The 18649-nt window shown below is 42.8% G+C and overlaps 1 protein-coding gene across 1 annotated transcript in view; it reads right to left on the bottom strand.

The window, feature by feature from the left end:
- Positions 1-18384, bottom strand: part of tekt4 (tektin 4) — a 29170-nt gene extending 10786 nt beyond the window's left edge. The window contains exons 1-3 of the mRNA XM_063057508.1: positions 17710-18384; positions 9390-9460; positions 8218-8361 (exon numbers count right to left, since the gene is read on the bottom strand). Coding sequence (XP_062913578.1) covers positions 8218-8361; positions 9390-9460; positions 17710-18243 — 749 coding nt within the window. The 5' untranslated portion in view covers positions 18244-18384. The remainder of the gene's footprint in view (positions 1-8217; positions 8362-9389; positions 9461-17709) is intronic.
- Between the last annotated feature and the right edge of the window lie 265 nt (positions 18385-18649).

Below are 18649 nucleotides of genomic sequence, written 5' to 3'. Positions count from 1 at the left end.
ACAGGCCAATAATTGCTAGGTTTACTCTTAGAACGGTTTTTAAACAATGGAACAACATGAGCAATACGCCAATCCTCCCGCACCATCCCTGTTTCTAATGACATTTGAAATATTTATGTCAGAGCCCCTGCTATTTCTACACTAACTTCCCTCAAGGTCCTAGGGAATATCCTGTCAGGACCCAGAGACGTATCCACTTTTATATTCCTTAAAAGCGCCAATACTTCCTCTTCTTTAATCATCATAGTTTCCATAACTTCCCTACCTGTTTCCCTTACCTTACACAATTCAATATCCTTCTCCTTAGTGAATACCGAAGAAAAGAAATTGTTCAAAATCTCCCCCATCACTTTTGGTTCCGCACATAGCTGACAACTCTGATTCTCTAAGGGACCAATTTTATCCCTCACTATCCTTTTGCTATTAATATAACTGTAGAAACCCTTTGGATTTATTTTCACCTTACTTGCCAAAGCAGCCTCATATCTTCTTTTAGCTTTTCTAATTTCTTTCTTAAGATTCTTTTTACATTCTTTATATTCCTTGAGCACCTCATTTACTCCAGGCTACCTATATTTATTGTAGATATTTCTCTTTTCCCGAACCAAGTTTCCAATATCCCTTGAAAAACATGGCTGTCTCAAACTTTTAACCTTTCCTTTCAACCTAACAGGAACATAAAAATTCTGTATCCTCAAAATTTCACATTTAAGTGACCTCCATTTCTCTATTACATCCTTCCCATAAAACAAATTGTCCCAATGCACTCCTTCTGAATCCTTTCACATCTCCTCAAAGTTAGCCTTTCTCCAATCAAAAATCTCAACCCTGGGTCCAGTCCTATCCTTCTCCATAATTATATTGAAGCTAATGGCATTGTGACCACTGGACCCAAAGTGCTCCCCAACACATACCTCCATCACCTGACCTATCTCATTCTCTAACAGGAGATCCAACACTGCCCCTTCTCTAGTTGGTACCTCTATGTATTGCTGTAGAATACTCTCCCACACACATTTTACAAACTCCAAACCATCCAGCCCTTTTACAGTATGGGCTTCCCAGTCTATGTGTGGAAAATTAAAATCTCCCACAATCACAGCCTTGTGCTTACTACAAATATCTGCTATCTCCTTACAAATTAGCTTCTCCAGTTCTCGCTCCCCATTATGTGGTCTATAATACACCACTATAAGTGTTACTACACCTTTCCCATTCCTCAATTTCACCCAAATAGCCTCCCTAGATGAGCCATCTAATCTATCCTGCCAGAGCACCGCTGTAATATTTTCTGTGACAAGCAATGCAACACCTCCCCCTCTTATCGCTCCGATCCTATCACACCTGAAGCAACGAAATCCGGGAATATTTAGTTGCCAATCACACCCCTCCTGCAACCATGTTTCACTAATAGCTACAACTTCATACTTTCAGGTATCAATCCATGCTGTAAGCTCATCCACCCTTCTTATAATGCTCCTAGCATTAAAATAAATGCATTTAAGAAATTTTTCACCTCTTACTCTCTGTTTATCACTAACAGTGCAAACAACTTTACTATCTCCTTTTTCTTCCTTCTCCCCTACATCTGTTCCTACACTTTGGTTCTCCTCCCCCTTGTATCTAGTTTAAATCCACTGGAGCCTCTCTAGCAAACCTACCTGCAAGAATATTTGTCCCCCTCCAGTTCAGATGTAAACTGTCCTGCCAGAGCAGGTCCCACCTTCTCTGGAAAGCTGCCCAATTATCTATAAATCTGAAGCCCTCCCTCCTGCACCATGTCTTCAGCCATGTGTTGATCTGCGCTATCTTACTATTTCTAAACTTGCCTGCACGTGGCACTGGTAGCAATCCTGGAGGTCCTGTCCTTTAACTTGGTGCTTAACTCCCTAAAATCACCTTTCAGAACCTCCTCACTCTTCCTACCCACGACATTGGTCCCTACATGGACCACGACATCTGGCTGCCCACCCTCCCTCTTGAGAATACGGAGAACTCAGTCCGAGTTATCGCGGACCTTGGCACCAGGGAGGCAACAGACCATCCGGGATTCTCGATCTCTTCCACAGAACCTCTTATCTGTCCCCCTAACTATCGAATCCCCTATCACTACTGCTCTCCTCTTTTGGTTTATTGGTTTATTATTATTATTTCTTTTTCTTTTTGCATTTGCCTTCAGAGGATGTTTCTGAATATGAAGAACACTATGGGACAGTTTGGCTCAGTTACTCAAGAGTCCCAGGAATAAATGAAGATAATATTGATGGCCCTCTCAAGTCGACTTCCATGGATGGTTTGAAATTAGATGTCGTCCAAATGATGAAACTAACAAGAGCAAATTGGAGTGAAGTTGACATTGGGCTAGATCTTGTTGGCATAAAAAAACAACTTCACCACAAGGTCAACAGCAACCTCAACAGCAAGCTCAACACTTTACCTCACAACGGAAGGAAAACATTGATTGGACTGCACAACTTCAGGCTGCAATTGCAGATGTAATGGAGATGGCGTCAACGTTGCAAAAATGACTAGGCTTGGCCCGGCAGATTTTATCTACAGTGGTAGTGCAAAAAATCGGACGGCTTGACTATGCAAGAACAATAACATGCCAAGAAGTTGTAAATTGTCATAAAGTAGTGCCTTTATTGAACCCAGATCAGGATCTGTGCACTGTCTCCTCAACCACTGAGGGGGGAATTTGAATGGCTGGTTGGGCTGTTGTCACAGAAAATTGACTGATGGTCTCAAGAAGCATTGCTGATTGTAGCTCTGCACAGCAGGCAGAACCGAAAGCCTTGATTGAAGCCTGTAAGCAAGCAGAAGGAAGATCAGCTAATATCTACACGGATTCTTGATATACTTTCAGAGCTGATCGTGACTTTGGAAATTTATGGAGTAAAAGAGCATTTCTTACAGCAGTGGGAACTCCAATCAAGATTGATGAACTAGTAAAAGAACCTATGGAAGTCAAGCAACTACCATCAGAAGTTGCAGTATTAAAATTGAAAGGTAATCCAAAATGAACACAATTGAAAGCCGTTGAATTGATTTTGCAGATGAAACTGCAAAAAGGACAGCGAGAGAAAGAATAAAGAAAATTAAAGAAATGGAAGAAAACCCAATAACAGAAACAAAGTTAAACACCATGTCACAGACAAACATGCAAGATATTCAAGAAATCGAAGATCAGTTTTTTTTTTGGCGTGTGCCTGCGTGTGCGTTTTTGTGTGTGCGTCCGTGATGATGTCTTTTTCATGGCTTTTTACAAGGCGTGGAATGAGAGAGAGAGAGACTGTGTGGGACGCCACTCCTCACACAGACATTTTCGCAGTATTTTCCCTTTATTTTATGAGGTCGAGTTGCGATCTTGACACTCAACCCGGCAGGGATGGAAAGCGTACTCGGGGGCGGACCCGACTGGTTTCGAACCCGGGACCGATGTCATTGCGCCACTAGACGGCCCCCAAGATCAGCTTTCAAATGGAGAAAGGAAGTACTGGACGGAAAGTGCTGGGCTATTAAACAATAATGGAGTACAGCAATATGGCGCTAGTCACAGACTGGTAGGGCCAGCTGAGCTGCTTCCCTACCTGGCACAGCAGATACAATCCTTAGGACACATTATTGAGTGCAAATTTGCTCAACATATTCTCTCAGTGGTGGTGGAATCTAAACTGTGGGATACAACCTCATCAAACAGTTGAGAGATGTATGACACAAACTCTGGATCAACAGAGAAGCTATATACCTCAACTAAGTTTTCCTACCCCATCTGGTCCATTTTTACATCTACAAGTGGACTACATTACTTTACCAAAGTGCCAAGGATATTTAAATGTGTTAGTAGTAGTGGATAAATTTTCAAGATAGGTGGAAGCCATCCCAGCAAGAAAAGCTACTGCCTCACTCACAGCAAAAACTCTGGTTAAGGACTATATTGCTGGATGTGGAGTGCCATGACACATTGACTCTGACCAGGGAGCACATTTCAATGGAAATGTTTGTCAAGAATTATGCTGACTGATTTTCATTGCCCACCACCCAGAGTCATCAGGACAAACTGAAAGAATAAATTACATTATCAAACAACGGCTTACTAAGTATCACAAGGAAGGTGTATCATGGCCTACAGCTCTTTGGTTTTATGCAGCATCGGGGCAACTCCAAACAGAACAACAAAAGAGTCCACTTGAAGTAGTGACGGGGCAAACTATGTCACTTGCAGGAACTCTCGATCTCAGAGGCTGGCATACTTCTTATGTCAGATAGTTTAGTACAGTGAATCTGTGGAATTCATTGCCATGGACGCTGCAGAGGCCAACTTACTGGGTATATTTAAAGCAGAGGTTGATTGGTTCTTGGTATTAGTCAGAGTGTCAAAAGTTATGGGGAGAAGGAAGGAGAATGGTGTTGAGAGGGAAAATAAATCAGCCATGATGCAATGGTGGATCAGATTCATTGGGCTAAATGGCCTAATTCTATTCCTATATCTTATGGTCCCAAGGGGGCAATAGGGAAATAGAAGTCGTCGGGAGGCATTCAAGGTTCTTGGTGGGGGGGGGGGCGGTAAGCAGCACCCTAACTTGAGGCACGAAACATGACCGACCATTAGTAGAGCAGGCATGTCCAAAAAACTTATTTGAGGCTGGAACACAGGAAGAACAATGGCTGTGCAGGTAGTGAGCACTCGTCGTCACAAAGCATCTGAAACTCGGCAATCTCATCCGACCTTACTGACCAAACAGACCTTATTGGGGATGCACAAACTAGCAACCAGGGTGCTCAACAGTTCCCCTTGATTTGCGGCACAGAACGAGTTCATACTATTTAACAGTTGATAAGTCAAGTACACCCTCTCAACTTTCTCTATGGATCTACAGAAAATAGGTCGCACAATGATACAGCACTGGCCAGAACCAAATGGTGATATAGAGCTAATCAGTGAACCTGCTGACCCTGAGGGTTCCTCTTGAGGAGTTCCAAGTGACCTTGGCTTCATGTGGGTGGTTAAAAACCATCTTTAGGGTTTATGAGACCTTACGTGATTAGTCAATCATGCTAACTGGAATAGTATAAAGGTAGATTTCTGAACACTGGCTCTAACCTGACCAACATTCAGATTCCAGTCTGAATCCTTGCCAACATAATTTTTGCTGCTGTGATCATCTTCATCTTTGCCTTGCCGTCCCTTTATGTGCCACTACCATTGTTCTGTCTGTGTCAACTCATTGCCGTCATCAACATCTGATAGGCGTTCCCAGTTTGTGTTAATTTTTTAATTTTAATTCACCCCCGTTAATAATGGATAAATATGTATGGCACTATCTCTTGAGTCTTCAGGTGGTGAAGCCTTGAATTCTTATCCTGCTAAGAAACAGAAACTACAGTAAGTGCCTCAGGAAAACGTTACATACCTGCAGTGTGATTTTATTCTGTTCCTGTCAGATCAGCAACGCCCCATGTGTCTTATTTGTAATACTGTAGTGTACTATCTAATCAAGCCATGAAACCTTCAAGATTGCGGTAGCACTTCTGTAAAAGACAGCCTGAAAAGGCTACTTATGACATCACTCGTTTCCAAAAGATGTAAGAAGCACTTGAAAAGTGTTGCACACTCAGGCTATTTGCCAAGAAAGCTAAAAATGGCCTTGATATTGGTCTCATTGCTTCTTATAACATTTTCAAAATGATAGCAAATTGTGGAAAATCTTCTACAATTGGTGAAAGATTAATAATGCCTGCAGTATCAAAGTGCTCACCACTGGTCTCAAACTAGATACCAGTATTTTGAAATCAGTTCCTCTGAGTAATAACTCTGTAGCTTGTCGTATTGACAAAATGAGTGAAGACATTGAGTATCAACTATGTTCAGAGCTACAAAAAGCAGAACTTGGGATACAAATAGATGAGTCAACTGTGCAAAACAATGAGCATTGCTAATAGCATATGTGCAGTTTATCAAAAATGGAAAAGTTTATTATGAAAAGTTTTTTTTGTAAAAATTTAAAAACAAATATGAACAGATAATCAATCTATGACAAGCTCAAAGTGTATATTGAGAAAAAACTATTCCAATTAGAAACATGATTTCTTGTGCAATAGATGGAGCACCATATATGACAGGTTGCCATGCTGGTTTAGTGGGTTTTATGAAAAAAGAGATTCCAAGTCTGTTTGCAATCCATTGTCAAGATCTCGCAGCCGAAAACCTCAGCCAGTGACTTTTTTCAAGCTTGACTCTTGTAATATCTGCTATCAACAAAATTAAAGCTCCTCCATTAAATAGCAGAATATTTTGACAGCTATGCCAGGATAACAGTGAAAAGTTTGGACACTTGCTTCTTCACACCGAAGTGCATTGGCTGCCAAAAGGCTGCTGTTTAAAATGTTTCTTTGATCTTTTTGACACTGTGGTTGAATTTTTGGTCAAAGTCAACAAGAGCTTGGGAAACAAGATTGAACTTCTACGTTGAGATGTGGCATACCTAGCCGATCTGTATGACAAAATGAACATTCTAAATATGAAACTGCAGGGTGGGAATTTCAATTTAATCCGGGGAAAAAGTGCAGTGTTCACTTTTAACAGAAAATTGGAAATGCATAAGCAAAACATTGGGAGAAGAATGTTCTCACAGTATCCCTGCATGGAAAGTATGGCACTCTCTTTCACAAATGGTGATTTGCAAGAGTACTGCTTACACCTGAAGTCACTGAAGGACTTTCAGGACTGATTCAATGATTTGAACGAACTGGAAATTCTGAACTGGGTAGTTGACCCATTTCTTTGTAAGAAGAAATTCTCAAAATTCAGAATGATGAAGAATCAAAAAATGCTTTTCAAAAATGTTGGCTTGTGTGGTATGTGGCTACACTGTCTTTCAAAATTTCCTTGTCTTTGGAGAAGAGCCAAACTGCTGTTCACTGCATTTCCATCCTCCTATCTTGTTGAAAGAGGCTTCAGTGCAGCAAACCACATACTCACAAAAAACAGAAACTGCTTGGACATTGTTGTGCCTGGGGCTTTTGCTGTCACAACTTGAAGTAGATAGTTCAACTTTTGCTAAAAACTATCAAACTCAAGGATCACATTGATATCAAAGCTGCTGTATAGCACGTAGGTACGGTGTAAACTGGGTTTAAAGACAAATAAAAATTTAAGGCAGAATCATTGTTCTCATGTTTGCATATGGTAGATGTGTTTTCACACTCTGGGGGTACCGGAAAGTATATTGTGCCTAAGAGGGGCGTTAGCAAGTATGAAGGTGTTTGAGAAGGATGTTGTCAAGGGCGAAAGTGCTTTAGAGGGGGGCGTTCTGCTAAAAAAGATGGGGAAACATTGGATTAGTTGATTGTGTAAAGCTAACACAAGCTGTTCAGTTTGCTGCTGGGAGTGGTCTGTTAAAAGGAGGACACACCTTGATTCCTGGCAAGTGGGTCCAGGTCAAGAAGTCACATAAGGAACTCTTGGGAGCTCGGTGGGAATATCCTTACCAAGTGCTATTAATTACAGATTCAGCAGTTAAGGTAGAGGCTAAAAGTAAGTGAATACACGCTAGCCACTGTAAGTTTAGCAAAAGTGACTCTAGTTAAGACAAGTATTGCGGGAAGACTTCAAGCATGAATATAATTATTGGACATTATTTTCATAATCTGTACTTTCTGTGTTTGATTAAAAGTGAATACTCTGAATTTTCAGATGTGATTCTGCCAGGGTCCCTTTTAGAATCAAAAGGGTGGACTGTTAGAAACCACCGCTTTTTTAAATAATATTTTTTATAAGATTTGTACTTTTTAACAAACTCCAGTATTTTTCAAACTCACTGGCAAAAAGTGGTACAGCAGCTAAACTAACGGTTTATCACTTTTTTCATTTTCCATTGGCTGAGTATTAGCACATTACCTATGTGATATATGTAATTGTTTGAATTATGTAGCCTCTTAACTAATTTATCAGTATCTAAGGAAAGTCTTATCTATAAAAACGATGGATTTTTTAAAGGTGCCATCTTGGCTTTCTTGGCTTTTTTATTCCTTTGCATCCATACATCTCTTAGTATCAATTCTCAGCTCTTTGTTTCGTTTGTTTCATATCTCTCTGTTTGTTTGTACTGTAAAATAAGCTGAAATCTTGGAATTAAGACTCCCGGAAGAACCCTAAGGATCAGAAATTAAACAGAGATCCAACAACTTATAAAGCTGAGCTTGAATTTGACTTACTTATCCTCGAACTTGGAAGAGTTTGGATGCATCTGAATGTTGGTGCTCTGGTTATTGAGACCACCAGCCTTCACGTCAATTTTGTAGGCTTCATACTTGTCAGACCAGTCCATCTCCAGGAGTTCCTTGATATCTCTGTTCTTCCTGAAACACGCCAAATGAAGACTATTTAAATTAAGAGTTATCTTTATTAAATACATGTGGCAAAAGATAATGTGCAGCAACCTTCCCTGGTGACAACCCTTAGACTGCAAAGAAAAACACACTTCCAATCACTGTCTAGTCACTAGGTTTCTGGTCACTAGTGCATGCTGTGTATTGGCTGTGCATTGTGCTGCCCTCGTTGTGACTTAATCAATACAACCAGGACAAAATGGATCCACAACTTGATTGGAATTGGTTTATTATTGTCATGTGGACCAAGATACAGTTAAAATATTCTCTTGCATATTGTTCATAAAGATCAAATCATTACACAGTGCAATGAGGTAGAGCAAGTTAACACGGGCGGTGCAGTAACATGGCAGTTAGCGCAATCATTTTACAGTGCTAGCAATCATTGATTGGGTGTGATTTCTGCCAATGCCTGTAACAAGTTTGTACATTCTTTCCGTGAACACGTGGGTTTCCTCTCCGTGCTCTGGTTTCCTCCCACATTCCAGGGTTAGTAAATCGTGGGCATGCGATGTTGATACTGGAAGCATGACAACACATGTAGGCTACCCCCAGCATACTCTCAGACCGTGTTGGTATTTGAAGCAAACAGCACATTTCACTGTTTTGATATTTTGATGTACATGTGGCAAATAAAGCTAATCTTATTTTATCTGATCTTTTGAAAAAAGTGTAACAGTTTTAGAGAACATGCAGTACAGATAAATAAGAAAATGAAAAATCATGGCGTAAATTTCCCTTCCGCTCCGCTCTTCTACTGTTTCCCACTCTGGCCTCTTACATCTTCTCACCTCCCCCTGGATCTCCTCCTCCTTCCCTTTCTCCTATTGTCCACTCTCGTCTCCTATCAGATTTCTTACCCTCCAGGCCTTTATCTTTCCTACCCTCCTGGCTTCACATATCACCTTCGAGCTATTCTGTTCCCCCTTCCCCCACCTTTTCATTCTGGTGTATTCCCCCTTTCTTTCCAGCTCTAATGAAGGGTCTCATTTGCTTACCTGATTTGGGTAATGACTTGATCCAAAGTTCGCTTCAAAACACCTCGTACATTCTGAATCAGATCAGCCTCCTAAGATAAAAAAAATAAGCCATTTGGTAACTTAGATCCATATTGATGGAGATTAATTGAGATATGGAGTCCTCCCCACCACTGAGCACATCTACAAAGAGCAATGCCATGAGAAAGCAGCATCCATCAACAAAACCCTTCACCATCCAGGCCATACTCTCTTCTCACTGCTTCCATTAGGAAGGAGGTACAGGAGCTTTAGATCCCACGCCAGCAGGTTCAGGAGCAATTATTACCCTTCAACCATTAGGCTCCTGAATTAGTGTGGCTAACTTCACTCATCTCAACACAGAACTGATTGTACAACCTATGGACTCACTCTCAAGGACTCCACAACTCATATTCTCAGTATTATTTATTTACTACTTATTTTTATTATTATTGTTTTTTTTGTATTTACAGTTTGTCTTCTTTTCACAGTGATTGTTTTGGTGTGTAGTTTTTCGTTGATTCTATTATGTTTCTCTGTTTGACTGTGAATGAATCTCTGGGTAGTTCAAGAGCCTTAGATCGCATATCAGCAGCTTCAGAGGCAGCTATTGCCCTGTAAAAATCAGGCTCCTGAACCAGAGTGAATAACTTCACTCACTTCAACTCTGAACTGATTCCACAACCTATGGACTCACTTTCAAGGACTCAACAACTCATGTTCTTGGTATTATTTTTTACTATTATTATTATCATTTTGTATTTACAGACTTTGCCTTTTTTTCCACATTAGAAACATAGAAACATAGAAAATAGGTGCAGGAGTAGGCCATTCAGTATGATCATGGCTGATCATCCAACTCAGAACCCTGTACCAGCCTTCCCTCCATACCCCCGATCCCTTTAGTCACAAGGGCCATATCTAACTCCCTCTTAAATATAGCCAATGAACTGGCCTCAACTGTTTCCTGTGGCAGAGAATTCCACAGATTCACCACTCTCTGTGTGAAGAAGTTTATCCTAATCTCGGTCCTAAAAGGCTTCCCCTTTATCCTTAAACTGTGACCCCTCATTCTGGACTTCCCCAACAACGGGAATAATCTTACTGCATCTAGCCATTGGTTGTTTGTGTGTAGTATTTCATTGATGCTGTTGTATTTCTTTGCTTTACTGTGAACGCCCTCAGGAAAATGAATTTCAGTGGAGTATTAGATAACATATACGTACTTTGATAATGAATTAACCTTGAACTTTGGACTTTTTGAACTTTTTGAGTATACTGGTCATTACCAGGCCACACACACAAGGAACCAGTCAGAGTGCAGTGTTCTCGAGGGTCCGGCTTCCTGCCTGTCTCATTCATCTACGGTATATTTTCTGTTTGCTGTGCAGTGGACACATTGGGCCAAGATCCTGATGAAGGCTCTCAGCCTGAAATGTCGACTGTTTATTCTTCTCCCTAGATGCTTCCTGATCTTTTGAGTTCTTCCAGTGCCTTGTGTGTGTAGCTCAAGATTTCCAGCATCTGCAGAATCACTTAGGCATAGCAGTGTGCGCAAGACCCTCCGTCGGACTGGGAAGGAGTGGGGAAGAAGTCAGAATAAGAAAGTGGGGGAGAAGGAGAAGGATAACAATCTGGTAGGTGATAGGTGAAGCCAGGGAGGGGGAAGTGTAATTTATTTTTCAGGTGCTCTTTGTCAGCATTAAAATATGCCCTCTTGACAAACATAATGCTGGTTGAATGGAACTCATGGTACTAGTGATAAATGTACAACGCAGCACATATGACATTGACGCGCATTGTGACATACAGGGAACGAAGAAAACAGGAGCAGCATTTCAAGCTTACCATCAGCTGAAAATAATTGCTGTGAAAACCCAGCAAAAGGCAGTGATGCAGAATGTCAAGAACCAGATGTACCTGTCACTTTAGTTATCCCCTTTTACTCTTGAACTAAAAGGGGATAATTTGCCCCATCATTAAGATGCTCCCACAACCTATGCCACTTTCAGTGACTCTTCACCTCATGTTATCAATATTTATTTCTTCGCAAACCCGAGGAAATCTGCAGATGCTGGAATTTCAAGCAACTTTTATGAATATTTATTTCTTATTTATTTATCATTATTATTTCTTTCTTTTTGTGTTTGCATAGTTTGTTGCCTTTGAATGCTTAAGTTGGTGCGGTCTTTTGTTCATTCTATTATGGTTATTATTCTATTATGGATTTTTAGAATATGCCCACAAGAAAATAAATCTCAGGGCTTAATATCGTTATGTATATGTACTTTGATGTTAAATTTACTTCATCTTGCTTTGCTTTAAAACCTTTTCACTGGCCTAAAGTTTCCTTCAGTCCTATAATTCTCCGAAGTCCTATTCATTCCATCAGTTACAGCCATTTCCAGCGCATCCTATTTATTAAATTGCACCGTCTCTGATGGCCATGTCTGCAGCTGTTTCACACAATTCCACCCCTGAGCTTCAGGAGCCACTGCAGCTCTACAATAGAAATATCAGAGTCACTGATTTTTAAGTGTGTAAACTTGCAGGAGAGTCAAGATCCAGTACAAAGGTTGAAAGAGGTGAATTGAGAATTGGTGACAAATATGACAGCAGTTCCCCCACCCCCCTGAAAATAAGCATGCATGTACAGCAGGCAGTGAAGAAAGCTAATGGCATGTTGGCCTTCATAACAAGAGGAGTTGAGTATAGGAGCAAAGAGGTCTTTCCGCAGTTGTACAGGGCCCTGGTGGGACCACACCTGGAGTATTGTGTGCAGTTTTGGTCTCCAAATTTGAGGAAGGACATTCTAGCTATTGAGGGAGTACAGCGTAGGTTCACGAGGTTAATTCCCGGGATGGCGGAACTGTCATATGTTGAAAGATTGGAGCAACTTGGGTTGTATACACTGAAATTTAGAAGGATTAGAGGGGATCTGATTGAAACATATAAGATTATTAAGGGATTGGACATGATAGAGGCAGGAAACATGTTCCCGATGTTGGGGGAGTCCAGAACCAGAGGCCACAGTTTAAGAATAAAGGGTAGACAATTTTGAACGGAGTTGAGGAAAAACTTTTTCACACAGAGGGTTGTGGTTCTGTGGAATGCTCTGCCTCAGAAGGCAGTGGAGGCCAAGTCTCTGGATTCTTTCAAGGAAGAGTTAGATAGAGCTCTTAAAGATAGCGGAGTGAAGGGATATGGGGAGAAGGCAGGAAAAGGGTCCTGATTGTGGATGATCAGCCATGATCACAGTGAATGGTGGTGCTGGCTCAAAGGGCTGAATGACCTACTCCTGCACCTATTGTCTATTGTCTATTTTTGTGACATTTACCAGGAGCATTGTATACACAGCACCTGAGTTATTGTTAAGAATCTCTACCATCCATCCCACAATCTCTTTGACCCACTATTGTCAGGAAGGGGGATGCAGGAGCATCAGGACTAGAATTGCCAGACTAGGTAAAAGATTCTTCTCCCAGGCTGCAAGATTACTGAATACCTGCCACCACCGAGGTCTGTTCAATAGAACAGCAAGCTGTTTACTGTTACTGTACTATTTACCTGTGCTGCACATTGCAAGCACTTTGAATTGTATTTTACTAACTCGTTTGTGGAAATATTTTGATTTAGTTGCTGTGTGTGACATATGGTTCGTGGATGCACCATTGCCCGAGGAATGCAGTTTCATTTGGTTGGATATATGTCCAGTCAGATGACAATAAATGTGAACTTGAACTTGAATTCCAAGCAGCAAACAAAATGCTGGAGGAGACACCGAGAATACAGATGCTGGAACCTGAAGCAACGCACACAAAATGCTCGAGGAACTCAACGATCCGTGTGGCATCTGTGGAGGGAAGAGATGTTTGCTGTTTTGGGTTGAGATTCTTCATCAGGTCTTTGTTCCAGGTTGCAGCATTCATGGTCCCTTCTATCCCTATTTAATATTCCCACCCTCGTTTCTGCAATCCTGCAATCTTATAATTCTCCAAAACCCTGATTTCTTAATCAGTTCCTGCCATTTTCAGTACATTCCCATTTATTAAAATACACTGTCTTTAACTGTTTATTACAATTTCACCCCTATGTCTCTCTGCCTGCCTGCCCCTTTCTCCTCTTCTTTATGTGGGGCAGTATTACTTTCCACCACTGTTGTGCACAGTTTGCAAGGCCAGTATTAATTACCCATCCTTAGCTTGTTGAAGAGATGGTTGAAGAGACACCTTCTTGACCCACTGCTATTGGAGATGCTCCCGGTGTTACAGGAGCTCCAAGATTTGTACCTGCTTTGTTTTATAATTTGCCTGAGCAATCACTCAAGCTGACTATGATGTTCTCGTAAGGGATTGGTGGGTCCTCAGGTGGCTCTAGAGGCCGAATCGGGATCCACATATTCTCCTCAGTGTGGGCAAGAGCATTCTGAGCAGCTGCATCACTGCCTGGTTCGGAAATTCACCATCTCAGATCGCAAGACCCTGCAGCAGATAGTGAGGTCAGCTGAGAAGATCAGCAACGTCTCTCTTCCCGCCATTAGAGACATTTACACCACACGCTGCATCCGTAAAGCAAACAGCATTATGAAGGACCCCACGCACCCCTCATACAAACTCTTCTCCCTCCTGCCATCTGGCAAAAGGCACCGAAGCATTCAGGCTCTCACAACCAGACTATGTAACAGTTTCTTCCCCCAGGCCATCAGACTCCTCAATATCCAGAGCCTGGACTGACACCAACCTACTGCCCTCTACTGTGCCTATTGTCTTGTTTATTATTTATTGTAATACCTGCACTGTTTTGTGCACTCTATGCAGTCCTGGGTAGGTCTGTAGTCTAGTGTAGTTTTTGTGTTGTTTTACGTCGTTCAGTGTAGTTTTTGTATTGTTTCATGTAGCACCATGGTCCTGAAAAATGTTGTCTCGTTTTTACCGTGTACTGTACCAGCAGTTATGGTCGAAATGACAATAAAAAGTGACTTGACTTGACTTGACTTGAAGTGGTTCAGCCTTTTGGTTGTTCAGTCTCTCCTTTCACACTACTGCTTGTTCTTAGCGGCATAGCGGAGGTCGCTGTCATGCAGCGCAGCTCCCTCTTGAACAGATTTCCTCCAGGTGTATCTACTGAGTGCAATGTCTTCCCAAAAAGTTCAAAGTTCAAAGTAAACTTATCATCAAAGTCCCTATATGTCATCATATACAACCCTGAGATTCATTTTCTTGTGAGCATTCTCAATAAATCTATAGAATAATAATCAAAATAGAATCAATGAAAGACCACCCAACTAGGACGTTCAACCAGAGTTTAGAAGAAAACAAACTGTGCAAACAGAAAAAGAAGAAATAATAATAATAAACAAATAAACAACAAATACTGAGAATGTGAGATGAAGTGTCCTTGAAAGAGAGTCCACTGGTTGTAGGAACATTTCAATGATGGGGCAAGTGAAGTTGATTGAAGTTATCCCTTTTGGTTCAAGAGCCTGATGGCTGAGGGGTAGTAACTATTCCTGAACCTGGTGAGTCCTGAGGCTTTCGTACCTTCTTCCTGATGGCAGCAGTGAGAAGAGAGCATGTCTTGGGTGGTGGGGCCTCTGATGATGGATGCTGCTTTTCTGTGACAGTGGTGGGGAGGACTTTACCTGCTATGGACTAGGCTGTATCCATTACTTCTTGTAAGATTTTCCTCTCAAGGGCTTTGGTGCTTCCACGCCAGGCTGTGATGCAACCAGTCAATATACTCTCGACCACACATCTATAGAAGTTAGTTTGATGTAATGCTGACTACCTTCAGGCAGATTTTGGAGTTATCTTTGAAGCTTTTCCTTTGCCTACAAACAGCTCACTTTAGGGTGGCTAGTAGAGCAGCTACCTTGCAGCTCCGGCATCCTGATTCAATCCTTACCTCCAACGCTGTCCATGTGGCATTGGCAGGTTCCCTCTGTGACTACGTGGTTTTCTCCTGGGTGCTCCAGTTTCTTCCAAAGATCCTAAATATATGCAACACACAAACTGCATAGGTCAGCCAGCATCTATGCAGAGGAATAAACAGTCAACGTCTCAGACCGACACACTTCATTAGGACTGTCCTGATGAAGGGTCTTGGCCCAAAATGTCAACTCTTTTCAATAGATGCTGCCTGACCTTCTGAGTTCCTCCAGCATTTTGTGTGCATTACCCTGGATTTCAGGCATTTATTTATTTACTTATTTATTGAGATGCCGTTCAGAACAGGCCCTTCCAACCCTTTGAGTCGTGCCACCCAGCAATCTCCCTATTTTTAACCCTACCTGATCATGGGACAATTTACAATGACCAATTATCCTACTAACAGTTATGTCTTTGGACTGTGGGAGGAAACCGAGGTGCCTGGAGGAAACCCCACCATCACAGGAACAACACAGAAACTGCTCACAAGGCAGCGGTGGGAATTGAACTCAGGCTGTCTGTACTGTAAGCCATTGTGCTAACCATTATGCTACTGTGCCGTCCTTTCCGAGCATCTGCCAGCATCTTGTGTTCATAATGTAAATGGGAACTGAGATTGGAAATGGTTTATTATTGTCACATTGTACATACGGTTCATACACAACAGATCATTGCACAGTGCACTGAGGTAGAAAAAGGTAAGACAATAAGAATGCAGAATAAAGTATGACAGCTCCAGAGAAAATACAGATCAGGAAAAGGATCGTATCAGTGTAGATGATGAGGTCAAGAGTCCAACATATCAAGTCAAGTCAAGTTTATTTGCATATGCATATAAAGTATATAACTGTATAATGTATATAGAAATGGGACAATGTTTCTCCAAACCAGAGTGTAAAGCACAGTAGTACACATAACACATGATAACTTATGAAGGTAAGGATAAACTCTACAGATGAATCACAAATAAATAACAAACTGAAGTGCATAAATTTAAAATTGTAAAATAGAGAACAGATTAACCAGTGACACTTTGATTGCAATGCGCAGGGAGTTCAGAAGCCTAATGGCCTGAGGGAAGAAACTGTTTCCCATATCTTATAGCAGTGGGATAGAAGCTGTCCTCGAGCCTAGATGTACGTGCTGTTAGACTTTTGTATTTTCTGCCCGATGGGATGGTGGAGTCCGGGGTGGGTAGAGTCTTTGATTATGCTGGCTGCTTAACTGAAGTATAGACAGAGTACAGAGAGAGGAGGCTGGTTTCTACGAAATACTGAGCTGTGCCCACAACTCTCTGCAGTTTCTTACAGTCGCAGGCAGAGCCATGGCCATGCATTGAGATAGAGTGCTTTCTGTGGTGCATCAAATGAAGTTGGTGAGGGCTGACTGGGTGCTTGATGGTCGGGGTGAACACAAGGAATGAGGGACATGCTGTATGACTGCTTCCCACTGCTGTGAGATTCCTTCGGACCTCTAGTGCCTTTGGGATGCTATATAAATTCCGTTGCATTTGTCACAGTGGTTTAAGTGCATTGCCCATGGGCAAGCAGGATGTCAATATGAGTTGGACATGCTCCAGTTCTGTAGGTGCGTCAACTGCATTGGCCCCAACATGCAAACATCACAATAGCTTAGGGTGCCAGGCTCCATGTTCTCACTCTGATTAGTCCCATTTTAATCGTAACAAGATTAGTCTAATACAGAACTCCTTAATCCATATTTAACTCTTCTCAGCTGGCCCGTCACCTCTCTCTGGTGCCCCTCCTCCTTCCCTTTCTCCTGCAGCCTACTGTCCTCTCCTGTCAGATTTCTTATTCAGTCCTTTACCTCTTTCACCTAATCCCTCCCAGCTCCTCCCTTCATTCCCCTCCCTCACCTATCACCTGCCAGCTTGCTGTCCTTCCCCTCCACCCGCCTTCTCATTCGGGCTTCTGCCCCCTTCCTTTCCGGCCCGGATGAAGGGTCTCGCCCTGAAACGCCGACAGTTTATCCCCCTTCATAGATGCTGCTGCCTGGCCTGCTGAGTTCCTCCAGCATTTTGTGTGTGTTCTAGATTTCCAGTACTTGTAGAATGACATGTGTTTATCAAAAGGGGAGGGTTTCCGCCTAAAAAGAAAAAGACACATTTCAAAAAAAAAACCTGATTAAGATTGAAATGAGACTAACCAGACCCTGAGCGCGAAGCCCGGCACCCAAAGACACCCCATAATTGTGCTCCGCCATTCCATCGTGGCAGATTTATTTTCCCTCGCAAGCGCACGCAGCATGTCCCGAAATCAAAAGGGGAATGGGTGATTCGGCGCCCGCGGGACCTCGTGCCGAGTCTGGCTGCGGGATGGGTGCTAACCCCGGGGATGGCTGGGACGGGCACAGTCCCCGCGGCGTGACCTCACCTTGAGGAGCTCGTCCTCCACGGCATCCTTGACCAGGTCGGGACCCTGCCTCCTTTCCCTGTTCTGCAGGTTGTCGGTGGAGATGAACATTGCCACCTCGGTGGCGTCGAGGGCGACCTCCAGGCCCCTCTGCTTCTCCAACTGCAGCTCAGTCTCGGCCAGGAGGTCCTCGATCTCCCTGGTGAGCTCCGATTTCCAGAAGAAGATATCTTGCAGCCTCTCGCCCAGCCTCTTGGTGGAATTCGCCTGGGTATCTTGGGTCAGCTTCTCCCTCTCCGCGATCAGAGACTTGGCCTCGTTGCGCACGTTCTCCGCCGTGTCCTGGTCGGCGAAGGACTGGTAGTACTTGGAATAGTTGTTCTGCATCCATTCCTCGGGGATGTACTTGGCTGTGCGAAATCCGGCTGTGGCCAGACCCGACGACGAGTGCGGCCCCGTGTTCTTGACCATGCAATAAGGTTTGCAGGGCAGTTCCTCCTCGGGAATACACTGCGCAACCTGCGGATGGGTCACCAAAACTTCTGTGGCAGACATGGCTTCTTGGCCTTCTCTCTCTCTCTCTCTCTCCTTCTTGTATCTTTTTCCACCAAAAAGTACTATAAATTCATAAATGTATTGGTGCGCACAAAGTTGGGTTCGAACCCTTGCTTCACCGAGCACGCAGTTTCTCCGGCAAGTTGCGCGGCTTCCCCAACGTGCTTGGGTTTGTTGTGGGCGTTGCTAGGTGACTCGAAGCCGTTACCATGGGGAGAACGCGTTGCTACGAGGCGCATGGAGCTGGCGGATCTGTTCGCCTTTTGTAAATCCCTCTCCCTGACGTTTCAGCGCGGCCTGTCAAGTTATTGTAAAAATCGTCTATTCACCACCCCAGGGCGTCTCAGGTTGGCGGGCAAACAGAAACAAGGGGCCCTGAGGTCAGCTTATTTTGCAGAGGGTTTAA

This window comes from Mobula hypostoma, chromosome 9 (assembly GCF_963921235.1).
Source record: "Mobula hypostoma chromosome 9, sMobHyp1.1, whole genome shotgun sequence".
NCBI classification, from domain to species: domain Eukaryota; kingdom Metazoa; phylum Chordata; class Chondrichthyes; order Myliobatiformes; family Myliobatidae; genus Mobula; species Mobula hypostoma.
Note: the sequence above shows the minus strand (reverse complement) of the source record. Positions and strands in the feature narration are given on the sequence as shown.